At 35.9% G+C, this 13,588-nt stretch overlaps 2 protein-coding genes across 5 annotated transcripts; one reads left to right on the top strand and one right to left on the bottom strand.

Annotated features, from left to right (window-relative positions):
- The first annotated feature begins 488 nt into the window (after positions 1-488).
- Positions 489-2,028, top strand: LOC124642636 (60S ribosomal protein L30). The gene is made up of 4 exons (XM_047181161.1): positions 489-599; positions 700-746; positions 1,017-1,162; positions 1,815-2,028. Exons 2-4 carry the CDS (start codon positions 726-728, stop codon positions 1,987-1,989), a joined length of 342 nt encoding a protein of 113 aa, XP_047037117.1. The 5' UTR covers positions 489-599; positions 700-725; the 3' UTR covers positions 1,990-2,028.
- Positions 2,029-4,761: 2,733 nt separating this feature from the next.
- LOC124637847 (serine/threonine-protein phosphatase 1 regulatory subunit 10-like) lies at positions 4,762-11,814 on the bottom strand. 4 transcript variants are annotated; one of them, XM_047174571.1, is made up of 10 exons: positions 11,512-11,813; positions 11,133-11,326; positions 10,906-11,025; positions 10,413-10,635; positions 10,205-10,309; positions 9,946-10,017; positions 9,563-9,694; positions 9,169-9,326; positions 5,473-5,564; positions 4,762-4,834 (listed from the first exon to the last, which is right to left on the bottom strand). In XM_047174571.1, the coding sequence occupies exons 1-9, from the start codon at positions 11,604-11,606 to the stop codon at positions 5,554-5,556; spliced, it is 1,110 nt and encodes a 369-aa protein (XP_047030527.1). In that variant the 5' UTR covers positions 11,607-11,813; the 3' UTR covers positions 4,762-4,834; positions 5,473-5,553. The 4 variants fall into 4 exon arrangements, with proteins under 4 accessions (XP_047030527.1, XP_047030535.1, XP_047030519.1 ...); XM_047174579.1 differs by lacking the exons at positions 4,762-4,834; positions 5,473-5,564 and adding an exon at positions 7,882-8,356 and having other exon boundaries at positions 11,148-11,326; positions 11,512-11,814; XM_047174563.1 differs by lacking the exons at positions 4,762-4,834; positions 5,473-5,564 and adding an exon at positions 7,882-8,356 and having other exon boundaries at positions 11,512-11,812.
- Between the last annotated feature and the right edge of the window lie 1,774 nt (positions 11,815-13,588).

Genomic DNA, 13,588 nt, shown 5'->3' with positions numbered 1-13,588 from the left:
CTTACCATGGGGCTAACCGACCGTGTGTGAAAAGGTGTCCCGACATTATTTATTTATTTATTTAACTATATGCTCGTACAAAGTATTTTTAAATAACCACTATCTACTTAGAGAGGTGAGCTCAAGTGAGACATATTTTTTTTTCTTGGTGTGTCTCTTTCGCACAATTGCCATATAAAATGTTGTTATCGTATGAACTGGCTTTTTTGCTTTCTACGTTTAAAAAAGAGCTATTATACCGTATATTGGATAGTAAAATGATGAACAATATTATGTGCTGTGAGTGTGTGAGAAAAAATCGTATCCTGGCTGTAGATTAACTTTTCACAGGTAAGTTTGACATAAATAGGAACTAGAGTGACTACAGTTTACGCGTAGAGACGTATATTTGTCCCTATTATCGCCAAAATATACAGATTAGAATAGTTACACTAGTTAGAAAGAGACGAACCAAGATTTATGACCTCTCGCTCGGCTCAGCCGCACAGTAAGCCATCCAGTTGTACGTAGTTCTAATAATTCCATGACTTGTTCTTCATTCAAGCATTCTTCGTTCGTCATTCATTCGCTCTTTTCTATCTAGCGCGTTTTTACGGAAGGTGTGTTGAGTTAGCGTTCTTCTTTAATAATTTAAAATAAATCATTAAAATACCTACTAAATAGTATAAAAGAGATACTTATAGTTATTTCTTCTTTCAGTAATTCGTGGTGAAAACAAATTCACAATGGTTGCGGCCAAGAAACAGGTTAGTCTCTTGTACACGTGTTTCCATCGGCAGGACTTATACGGGTGTATTTGATATATTTTTGTTAAATATCCCTAAAACTGAAGTCCAATATCAAATGATACAAGATAGGCTTGTTTATTAAATAATTTGCAAGGTTGAGAAAGTATCGCACAAGGTATCGATCCTTAAATATTCTGGGAAATCTTTTTAGGTTAGGACCTGAAAGTGCTAGTAAAATAAATTCAGTGTTGAACTTGGCATCACTAATATAAATCTTTATATTTTCAGAAAAAGACCATCGAGTCTATCAACTCCCGCCTGGCCCTGGTTATGAAATCTGGCAAATACTGTCTTGGCTACAAACAGACACTGAAGACTCTTCGCCAGGGCAAAGCTAAACTGGTCATCATCGCTAAGAATGCTCCTCCTCTAAGGTAAGACTACTGAGAAGTAGAGTTTCCCAATATACTGTCATAGGGAAGCATATGGAGTCTTAGGACAAAGAAGTATGGTTTCCCTCACTGTGTTTCATGAAGCAGTCTTGTTCAATTTGGTTATTACCAGATATATTTTTGTATCAATATCAAAAGTACGAAAAGACCAGTTTTGAAGATTAAGTTGAATATGATGATAAATAAAACCTATGTAATTAATATTGTCATCATGAAGGTAATCATTTTACCATATTCTGAAAATGATGAATCTGATTTAAAAGATAAAACTTGACTGCTTCTGACTCACATGGGAGACCTATGGAGTAGTCTTAACTCTTGCTGAACTTTGGCTGGTAAGCAATTTTTTATCTTGTCTTTTTGAATGTATGCATGTTAGTAGAAATTTGGAAAGTCTGAAGTTGCCCCAATGATGGTGCAGTAAACAGTTATCCCTAAAAATTAAGACTACTGTGCACTCAAACCGCAGCTAAGTTCAGACTTGCCAAGTTATTGAATGCAGTTATATAGTTTCATTTGAAAAAGCTAATATTTATGTACTGAATTAGGTATATAATTTTTTTTTTTTTTTTCAAAAGTATTTCAGTAATATTATTAATCCATTTTTTTATGTATCAAACCATTTTTGTTGCAGGAAATCAGAAATTGAGTACTACGCTCTCCTTGCCAAGACTGGAGTCCACCACTACAGTGGAAACAACATTGAGCTAGGCACAGCATGCGGAAAGTACTACAGGGTGTGCACACTCGCCATCACCGACCCCGGTGACTCTGACATCATTACCACTCTGCCTGAAGCGCAGGGTTAGATGTATCTTCTATCTATAATATAATTTAAAAAAACCCAATATAATGTTTCATTTTAATTACCTTCATTTAGGTTGACTCCTTTTATTCAGAAACGTGGGGGTAAAGTTAACCCTAGTTTAAATGATTGGTGATTCCAGTCTTCGTTGGGTAGTTCATTTGGGTTATTCTCGCTCGGTAACACCCTTTCGTGAACACTGTCGACGAACGGAAATAAAAAGTTTCGTTCATTCAGTGTTGACGAACGCTACTTCGATCGGGAAAATAAAGTTTCGTTCGTTCGCAGTGTTCATGAATGCTGGTTTTTATTTGTTTGGATTTTTAATACGTTTTAATGGATTATGTTAAATCTTTTAAAATGAAATTAACTAGAAAATAAAAAAATGGCCTTACCATGTTCATAATAACCATTTTACACTTTAATAATCCATGACGTTTTATTTTTATAAAAACCAGCATTCATGGACACAGAACCACAGAGGTCAGTGCTGAGAACGAACCAAACTTTCCCGATCGTTAACAGTGTTGACGACAGGAACGAAAGGTGTTACCGAACGGGAATTACCCGAAATAATAAGTAGCGTTCGTCAACACTGTGAACGAACGAAACTTTTTCCCGATCGTCCAGAGTTCACGAAAGGGTGTTACCAAGCGGGCATAACCCGTTCATTTAAATTTTTTTTCACTGCTCCGACCAGTAGCGGCTTTAGGATAGGGCGCGGTTGGGCGACGGCCCAGGGGCCCGATTCTCAAAGTTAATATTGTCAAAATCGAATCGCAATATGATCGTAATAGCAGGGGCCCGATTCTCCTAAGTTAATAATGTCAAAATCGAATCGCAATATGATCGTAATAGCAGTTTTAACCATATCGGGCAGTCTGCTACTAATAAAAGACCAATCGTATTTGATTGGAGTGCGATTGGTCTGCTATTTTGGTGATTTTGGTCTATACGGTAGTTTGCTGTACAATCATTTTGCAATCGTAAATCATTTGCAGACAAAATTATTCATTATTGAATGACAGAAAAGGATAAAAACGTTTATTTCAAAGAAAAAATAGCGGAATGCCACATACGCTTCAATCGTAATCGAGTCAGGATTGGATCTCAGTCGAACCGAGTCGAACGTGAATCGTATGTCGCTTAAGTAAAATTAGGAGAATCGGGCCCCAGGCTTAGGACAGTCGATTCCATAAGACGATCACTCGATTTGAGAGGATTAGAAGTCAAATAAGTTTTTCAACAACAATGGGCTACATTTTACGTAGTATTTGCATTGACTTGATAACTATAAAAAAAAATTCGCGTTCGCTTCGCTCGCGCATTCGGTAACTACATACATATGTCTCGGTTTTTCATATTGGTTTGAATTGCGGTTGGAGGGCGCCGCATAAATCTCGCACAGGGCACTGGTAGAGTTAAAACCGGCACTGGCTCCGACACTATTTTAGCTATTTAGGCACTTTAGGTATTTTAGAGGCATCTATTATGTGGTACCTATGGAATGGGCAACTTGCGCCTATCTGAGCGCATTAGAATCTTTCGTGAGAAGTAGGCGAGCAGGCAGTCTTACCTCCTCATTTTTGTAGGAAAAGTAGAACACTTTTGATATCGACGACCTCGATGGCGCAATGGTCACCATGCCGGACTGCCGAACCTGAGGTCCCGGGTTCGATTCCCGGCTCGGTCGACATTTGTGTGATGAGCATGCTTGTTAGCCGTGGTCTGGGTGTTACAATATGTATTTATAAATATGTATATATGTAGTTTATCAGTTGTGTTAGCACGCATAACACAAGTTAATTAATAACTTACCATGGGGCTAACCGACCGTGTGTGAAAAGGTGTCCCGACATTATTTATTAATTATTATTATTATCAATAATAGTGCAACACACGTCCTACAAAAAATTGGTTCGATCATGTCTTACAAAGACTGACGTGAGCGGCTTGATAAATTGGCAACAAATACAAACTGCACCCTCTCGGGATCTTATTTGCAATGAGGTAGGATTTCAGCACGCCCTTATTCTGTCCCACCACCCACCCACGTCGTAAGATGTAGCTGTTCGTCGAGTCCATGTAAGTTACGGTAAGTGACAAAGCGTGAACGGCTAGACCGATTTTCATGAAACTTAGTAATGATTTTTAACGATCAAAATATTAATTGATATTGTTAATGCAGGTCTAGAAGCCCGCTGCGGGATTGTTCGAAAGAGTCACCGCGGCCCTTGTACATAAAGGGCTTAACACTTTCGCTGCCCAGCTCACCTATGCAATTCCTATCCACATGCCCAAAAATATTTTGCATAATTACATAACAACCCGGTATTCGAGTCCAACAGCGCAATTGTATCGGAACGGGACCCTTATGCCCGAAAACCCGGCGTCCGGGTTCACTTAAGCCCCGCCCACCGAGCGTAGGGCTACCCAAAATAATTTACTAGAATATAATTATTGTGCATTTTTGATCAGAATAAAGGAAATAAATCCCGACTTGTTATTTAATTTATTATTTTGTTAAAGAGACTATTTTTTTAATTTTAACGTACATTATGTTAGAACAGATTTACTTAAGAATGGTGATTTTTAGTCAGTATTTAATTTTTAGTGACTGACAGTCTGCACCCACAGCAGGAGGGGTCATTTCCTCATAAAAAGGGTTAGATGCCATACTTTTTCTTAGTTCTCGAACTATTTACCAGAGGGTTTTAAGTTGCAGTTAGTATTGAAGAAATAAAAATAATCATTTTTTAAAAACATCTTTATCTTCCAAACTGTTACAATACAAGGCTTGTAAAAATCAAAACACCCATGTGTATCCCACTTTGTCTGCAACATCCGACCTGTGAACAATAACGGTCAATTTAGCTTAGCATAATACCAATTTTTCCACAGAACCGTTGTTTAGGGAAGTTAATTCATGAATGACCTAAGCGAGAGAGCATCAGTTGGTAGTGTCCTTTTCTATAACATGGCAACGTACATGACAAAACCAAACAGCCAAATCAGTAAAGCAGCATCTTACATTTAGTATTATCATAAAAAGAAAATTAAATTTTCTACCAAAGCTAACGGTAGTTTAACTGACAGCTTCTCTTTCGGCTCACTTGCGCTTCTAAAGAAATAGCTACCGTAGGTGTATGAGAACAGATCTCATTTTAGTAAGAATTCTATATGTAATTTGCACTTTATAGCACTTTAGACTTGTAAAGATATAAATAATCATTCTGTGTACAATATATGGTGTTACAATATATATTTTAGTTAATTTAATTTGAGATAGTAGGTGTAAATAATTTGTTAAATATAATTTTCTCATTTTTTAATATATTTTAAAAAACCTCGAGAAATAACGACGTTACAAAAAACCAGTTTACCTCTTTTATACATTAGTATAGATAGAACTGAAGACGAATATGAACTAATCGTCATTCTAACTGAAAATAAATACGTGATGTCCTCTCTTTAGAAGTTGACTCACCTGTGAAGGAAGGCGTTTCATCTCGTGCAGTCAGACAGACTGCAGTTTTTCAATATCAACATGAGTCAATAAATTGAAAATTCATCCCATTCCTGGAAAACAAGCAGTAGGTTTAATACTGACTCAATCAAAAACAAAATAATATCTACAGTTTACAGCATCTCAACATTATTATGAATTTTTATATATTTATTCAATGATTAAAATGGTTATTCACTAATCGTCAGTAGTATATTGTTTGTTTAAAATAAATTAGTAAGTAATAATTAGTTGCCTCAGTGGACTTTATGTTAACCTATTTCATAGCATTTCTTATTGGTGCAGTAATAAAAATGTAATTTGTAATGTATTCGCATATCCATAAAATCAAACCAGCAAGGAACACGATATTAGCAAATAGGTGACATTGGTATCTTTATATATTTAAGTAGATGCTTTAAACATTCACCTACATTTTTTTTTTTATCCAACTAATAATATCTGTATCATTGGAGTTCTATAAATAATTATAGCTTTGTATTTAGTACTCAAAAATATTATTTACCTCTCTGTAATTATTATACCTTGAGATTAATAACATTTAACTTACTCAATAAGCATTTCAGAACTTAATTTCAGGGTAATAGCCCACCTTACGGAATAGGGATAGGTACTTGGACTTTCTTTCTTCAATATTTTTTTTCTGTGCTAAGGTAATCTTAATATATCATAAGAGACTTGTTTGTCGTCTTTGTTGGTTTTGTACACATTCAGTTTGTTTCCATTTTAGGAATAATTTCATATTTACTTTTTCATTACAACATAATTCATTATATAGTTATAAATAATTACTTGTCTTCATATTTCTAAGATTACTTTTGAAATGGGTACTTATTGCGGTACTTAGATTGACGAGTCATTTTTATCTCTCTGCTAAATTAATTGAAATCAAATATACTTACATAAATATGACCTAGTAACTATAAAATGGTGCAAAATTACGACTTTTAATAAGGAAAACATATTACCTGTTAGTCATTATTACATATTCTAAAGTAACATCTTCAATTCAGGAAGAATAAAGTAAGTAGAGCCACATAAGTTTTTCTTGTGCTGTAGACACAATTACCTTGTACTAGAGATTATTTTGTCTAGATCAAGATTTTCTTAGCTTTTTCTCCTAAATTTTTACCTCCAATTTTTTATTACATTCTTTTACAAAAGAATGTAATCCGAGAATTTGAAGATATGGCAAAGGCGTCAGTCTTGTTTAATTCCACAAAACTTTGAACTATCTGCAATTGAAGTACTTATTAACTATTTAATACATCTTTAAAATGTAAAATCTGTTTCCCCATATTATTTATTTCGTTTTTAACAAAACGTGCCAGATAAACTGATGTTTATTATAACCTACTCATGGTTTCTTAAACTTATTCTATGATGTTCTTTTATCTTTTTCAAATATTATACAATGTAGTTCATATAAAAAGAGACATTACCTGTTAATAATACGTACAGATTCTGAAATGAAAATAATTAGAAATTGAAACATAAAACCCCTACGTAAAGGAACATACATGTACCTCCAAACATGAATGTCTCACATTAGAGCAATGTTTTTTTTTTTTTAATAAAAAATTACCTGAATTGGTGGAGGTGGTTCTACCTCTGTTTTGGAAAGTTGGTTAAGTGCTTTGATTGGTAGAATATCTCTAATCAAGTTTGCATATTGTACTGATGACTTATTTCTTATTGAGACGACTTAGTTCTATTATTGTCAATGTTCCTAAAATATAATTTCTTTACTGCCAAATGCAATGAGATGGATATTTTCTTAGTCCACTAAAATATGAACATTGATGTTTATCGTTTTTGCCTTTTTTCGAAGGCCTGCCTGATTGGTTTCATCGACAGTTCCCGTCGAATAACTTTGCTTCCCCAGTTAGTAATTTGACGCCTCGCCCACGCGTGGTAGGTTTGTACACACTCATTGATATTCTGAGGCCACTAGTAGCCCAAATTAGAATAGTGGAAGCTGCTGCACGAGAACTGTATATAATAAGATAGTACACACCATGAAACCTATTACAAGTGATGTCATGTTTTTGCTATTATAATCTACCCATAGTGATAACCACTGATTAAAACTTGACCTTACACTTGTAATGCACCTTTAAATTTCACTAAACCAGTTTTCCTTCAATCGCTTTGAAATCAAATTTAAATCAGGTCTCAGTTGGTTAATCAGATATTATTTTGTAATTCATTTTTTAAGCAAAATAGCCTTATTCTTTATGGATGTATTGTCTACTTATAGAATTAAACGCTACTAAAAGTTACTTAAGCATATTATTCAAAGTTATTTGAATGGTGGCTATGCAAGCTCTTGCTCGCCTAATTTGAATAATTTGAAATAAAGCATACACATTATGAGTTAGTTTATACTTTTATTGTGAATTAGAGTCCTTAAATCTAAAACATTATGGTACTTCTCCATACCATTTTTACAAAAAAATGAGCCAAAGTAGAAGTTGCTACAATAGGTAAAAATTGTAAATTATAAATATGTTTCATAACAACAGTCCTAATTTAAAATCTTTTGTGAGGTAATTTTTGAGAAATTGGAACTTAATATTTCATCATAAAAGATACTTTTCTAATAAAAAACACCCCAATTTATTTTATTATTGTCTCTTCTCAATGGTCTCATTCAGTCATTTACATAATATTAATCACTCTGTCCAAACTCTCACCTAACTTAAAAGGGACATAGACATCACAAACTGCATTGTTTTAGTAGTACATCCATTAGCTTCAATAATTCGATCCAGATACTTTATTTTGAATGTGTACCATAAAGACGTAAATGATATTCTGTATAGTCAAACAGATCACCAACTGCCTGTAATGCAAACAATTACAATAGACGTCAAAACTTATTTACAAATGAATACACTGAAACTTAATATTATATAGTTGTAATAACACCATGAAATAATTCAATTGCATTACTTCAATATTAAATTTTAAAACCATTTTTATGGTTTATCTCATTTCTAGTTAAGCCATTTAATTTTCTTGAATCCAAAAGATCTGCTATAATATTCTGCGTATTATGTCTACTTATATATTTAAATGGTTTTAAGAAAAAAAATTGTTTTGTAAAAAGATCATTATTCCCATTGCTGGTTTATGAGCACTTCTATCAATTTGTATTCCTTGCGTTCATTATTCGCTTATTCTTAGCCTAATAATTTCATAAATACTTAATTATCACCTAATTATGAACTTACTATTTTAAACCTATTTTACTTTAGTTTTACTCTTGTACTACTCAAGATAATTTTACACCTGGTTTTATGTTAATTTTCCTTCATTTATTCTTAACGCAAATTAATACATTGATGTGACAAAGGTCCCCTACCCTATACCAGGTGACCGATAAATATATTGTTTAAATTAAAATGATCCTAGTTTGCTTATAAAGTAGTAAAGTTATTATAATTAAATGGTGTCATCTAGTACTTTAGATGCACTAACAATAATTATGAAGGTCCTACTGTGCATTACCAGTTAATCAAGACATCTTGTAAAGCTTTTCTTTCAGCTTAGGGTGTAAATTCACTTTACATTTAACTTAGATATCCTGTCGAAAAATTTGACTAGATTTAAGTATGTAGCTTTAGCAACATACTCAATATTTCCGAAACTTACCATAGTTATTGTTATATTGCGGCTGTGGTTGCTGGTATGAGTTGTACGAGGGCTGCGAATATGAATCATAGGACGGAGCCGCGCCCCCGTAGGCGGGCTCGGAGCCGCCATAGCCGGCGTCACCCGCGCCTCCAGCGCCGCCTCCGCTGCCGCCACCACTATTCAAATAAGTTCTTTTTTTTCAACTAATTCTTTATCACTTTTTATCAATTTTGGAGCATACTGTCATGTGGAATTTATTTCACTTCTCCTTTATGGAGATTAATCAGTCACCAAATTGTGTCCGCTGACAAAAACGAAGCATTATTTCATTCTTAACTAGCTAAACTGGAGATATTTATGTCATGTGCTAACCCAATACAATTTCTTTTTTATGTGCTAAAGAAACACTAACCTGTATCCTTCATTTTCGTAGCCTCCTTGGCCACCGGTTGAGTACCCGTAGCCTGAACCATAACTGCCAGAATTGTAACCTGAGCTAGACTGAGCTGGAGCAGGAGTTGAGTAACTGTTGCCTTGATAAGAGCTGTCACGAGAAAAAAAAAGATGATTAGAATACTTCAGTAGCCAGGAAATAATCACATTGAAAAAGGAATCAAGTCAGAATCTACATTATCTGCATTTGTGTTTCAGACGGCAATTCCTATCTGATAGATTGTTTCATCATACTTTAATGTACTTAAAATTCTTTTTAATTGAATGACTTAAACATTATGCATCAAAATTTGAGCCCTCCTTTCTGATTATAGTTAAAATAAAATTTAATATTCTTCTCACCTGGGTGTATTGTATGATGGCTGGGCGTAGGGGTCAGCCGCAGGAGGTTCATACGGTTGGTATCCAGTGTGACTGTAAAGATTAGTGCAATTTAGTAAAATCATACAGAGTAACTAGAATAGGAATAGCTCATATTTTTTCATATATCAGTATAAAGAAAATCGTCAGTTGTGTTTCAGACGGCACATTCCTATCGTTTTCTGGTTCATCATATTGATAAAAAATTAAAGATAAAATTTTAAAACAAAATGATACGTACGATGGTCCATAGCCATTTGCTTGTTGTGGTGCACTGTGTTGAGGGGCAGACTGCTGATAACCACCCTGTGGTGGAGGTCGGCCACCTCCTCGAGGACCTTCAAATCTAAACAAAAATGATTAAAGTATGAATAATATGAATTTTTTGAATGAAAAATGGTTTCTTTGTAAAATTTTATGTGTAGTGTATCATATTTGTAGTGACAAACCTTGGCCTCTTTGGTGGGCCACCGCCAGGGCCTCCATGAGGTGGGCCACCACCTCTCTTGAATGGAGGCGTGGGTTGTGACTGCATGGGCGGTGCAGAAGATGCAGCATGTGGGGGTACTGAACGTGGCCCAGGCCCAGCAGGGCCTGGCCCAGAGTGTGGGCCTCCTGGGCCTCCAGGAGGACCGCCTGGAGGCATACCATGACCGCCGCGTCCACCACGACCTAGAATGATTAGATTTGTTACAAAAACGCCTGAAAAGTAATATTTAAAAACCACACTTTATGCCAGTCCAGATGCTGATATACAAACTCGTGTGATTTAACCAATTTGAGTTTAATATGTGTTTGTGTATTTATACAAGTAATATTCGCGCAAACCTATGATATTCGCGAAAGCACGTTATAGATATTAGGATGGTGTGGTACAAGAAACTAATTTCTGAATGATTTTTCAGTAAATATTTGTATTATATTTAATAGTGACTTATTTACCTCTCATTGGCATCCCTCCACGACCACCACCTCGGTCACCGCGCTGGCCAAAGTCCCCACGACCTCTCCCTCCTCTGCCCCTCATAGCTCCTGGTCCACCTCTGTTGTTGAATCCTCCACCTAATAAATGACAAGGCTTAGAGATGTAAGAACTTATATTTGCAGCGAACAACTTTAGGCATAGATTTGTGCAAGCAACTCAGATACATAGCAAAATGGTTTCTTACGTTGTGGTGGCGCACCTCGAGATTCAATTGTGGGTACGGGATGTGGTCCGGGACCCTGGGGACCCGGCGGGAAACTCCTTCCACCTCTGTCACCACCACCGCCTCTCATTGGTCCGCCACGAAATCCTCGCGGCCCTCCTCTAAATGGGAGGCCACCTCGTGGTGGGCCTCTGCCCCTCATTCCAGGTCCACCCCTATAATAAATACATTTCGTAAAGATGCGATAAAGCATTACAAATTTAATAGATAGGTACTGGAAATTTCGTTGATAAGTATATTGGGACATAACGGTACACATAACCTAAAAATCACCACAATGGTTTATTTTAACTATCTATCTGGCGATAACACTGCACGAGTATGTCGAGTATAAGCTTACCGTCCACGCATGTCGAATCCACCTCTTCCTCTAGAATTCATGCCTGGCGGTCCTCCTCGGCCACCACGAAAGCCTCGGTTAGGCGGCCCATCCATCTTAGTTAAGATGCAATTTGCCAGTCAAAGAATAGAAGCAATAATTGAAATCTAATTATGCTAAAGAGAATACATATAATTAGTCACTGAATTTAATAACACTAATAACTGACTTAATTATTAATTTCCAATCAATAGAGAAGCGTCAGTGGCTAGGGTGTCCGGCAGCCATTATTTTAGTAAATCAAAATGGCTCCGCGCATGGGACCAGCGGAAACGGATATTAGATTTTTTGTTCAGACTTGGCGTCATTAGTGTTACCAATGCTGAAAAAATACATTTTATGTGTAGGAAATAGCCAATCATCGGGTCACACTTTACTGGAAAGTCTCAAAGCGTCGTAGTCGGGTGAAGTCGGGTCGTTGTACTTATATCCATCGATATATGTGTACTACGTACTAGATAGAACGTTCCGAACAAAAAGTTTGCCACACTGAAATGCACTGCAGACTTTGCATAGCCCAAAATAGCAAATCAGAGCGATTTTGACACCCGCGTCAGATGGATGTCTACGAAACGACAATTGTAAAATAGAAAATAACATATTAAGGTATAAACTTCCACATATTAACTATTCGAGAGTCAAGTTAGTAAAAATGCACGTTGTTCATGCTATTACAGCGTTTGTATATCATACTTTTCATTTATAATTCAATTTTTGCAAATATACATTAATTTGTTTCCCGTCATCTTAAATTATTATAGATTAAGAAAATCCTGCAGAAACAGATGTGCCATAAAACTGGTAGTAGGAAGATATCAATGAAAACATACAGCTATATTTTATCACGGTGCGGGCTTCCCCACATTCTTAAAAACTCTAAATATGTTCTGACATGTAAGCCATACCTCTCACAAACATCAATCAATATCCATATATTTCATCCAATAACCAACATGCATCACACTGGAAGTGCATTTCAAGTCTAAGATTTATTATTCTTAAGAAAAAAACATCGTAGGTAATTAATATTAAAAAATTCTTAAAAATAAGTTCCTGGTTTTAATACACATATTACATGATTTTGAATTCACTTAGATATAAACTTTTTGAGTAATGAAGAATGTAGATGAGAATGTAAGGCAAAATCATCATGTCAATGGGCAAAATACATGTCACAATACGTCAACAAGATGTCAACAGACGACATAAGCGGGTAAATTATTTGTATGGATGTTCTTGTCTATCGTTAGAATATAATGTTGTAGCATTAGCGACATGAAACATGCATGAAACGCATACAACCTCTTTGACTTGCAACCTTCAATACTCAGCAATTAGGATGAAACGTCAAATTCAAAATTTTGTTTCAAAAGCAGATTTTCGCTGCCGCAGGCGTGCAGATATAAATAGGGCGCCTCCGGTCTGAATAAAGTCAGTCGACAGGAATTTCTAGTGTTTTACTCATCTACGAGTATGCGGAGACTATAGAAGACTTAACGCAGTCACCGTTCCCGACCGATACCCCATACCGAGAATTCAAGATTTTACATACCAACTTGTAGTGTTCGCCCTACCTGTGTCTCTGTAATTACCATCCGATAATTAGGATATCGGCTCGCTTGCCCACATAACGTCTTACTCCCGTGCCACACACTCTCCCGGTTTCCCGCCAACTGGCCATAGAGTATAGTGTGCACTCTCCGCGTCTATGCGACAACGAGACGACAGATATCGGTGATAATACAGTACACTACATCCCTTCCTTTGTTTAGTAAAAACAAATTAAACTCCGTCACTTTGCCGACATCAATAACCAGTCTGGTGATCAGTCGATGGACACCGATATCCCGCCTGTTAGTCCATGTGGAATCAAACAGTCTCAAATATTGCTGTACGTTCAGCCAACGAGCACTCATCTTGCTTGGTCCGATTCAAACAGTTTATTATCGAAATCATCTACTTATATATCTAAGTAATGACATATTAAGGTAGGTATCTCATGCTCGAAACAATTACGAACACTTGAGATCCACTAGCG

This window comes from Helicoverpa zea, chromosome 2 (assembly GCF_022581195.2).
Source record: "Helicoverpa zea isolate HzStark_Cry1AcR chromosome 2, ilHelZeax1.1, whole genome shotgun sequence".
In the NCBI taxonomy this organism is placed as follows: Eukaryota; Metazoa; Arthropoda; class Insecta; order Lepidoptera; family Noctuidae; genus Helicoverpa; species Helicoverpa zea.
Note: the sequence above shows the minus strand (reverse complement) of the source record. Positions and strands in the feature narration are given on the sequence as shown.

Excerpts from the sequence above, each read along its gene's own strand:
- LOC124637847 (XM_047174554.1), bottom strand. The coding sequence starts at position 11,606 with ATGGATGGGCCGCCTAACCGAGGCTTTCGTGGTGGCCGAGGAGGACCG. Across the intron at positions 10,310-10,412 it reads GGCCCACCAAAGAGGCCAAG|ATTTGAAGGTCCTCGAGGAG; the intron begins GTTTGTCACTAC and ends ATTTTTGTTTAG. Across the intron at positions 9,695-9,945 it reads CCATCATACAATACACCCAG|CTCTTATCAAGGCAACAGTT; the intron begins GTGAGAAGAATA and ends TTCTCGTGACAG.
- LOC124642636 (XM_047181161.1), top strand. The coding sequence starts at position 726 with ATGGTTGCGGCCAAGAAACAG. Across the intron at positions 747-1,016 it reads TGGTTGCGGCCAAGAAACAG|AAAAAGACCATCGAGTCTAT; the intron begins GTTAGTCTCTTG and ends TTATATTTTCAG. Across the intron at positions 1,163-1,814 it reads AAGAATGCTCCTCCTCTAAG|GAAATCAGAAATTGAGTACT; the intron begins GTAAGACTACTG and ends TTTTTGTTGCAG.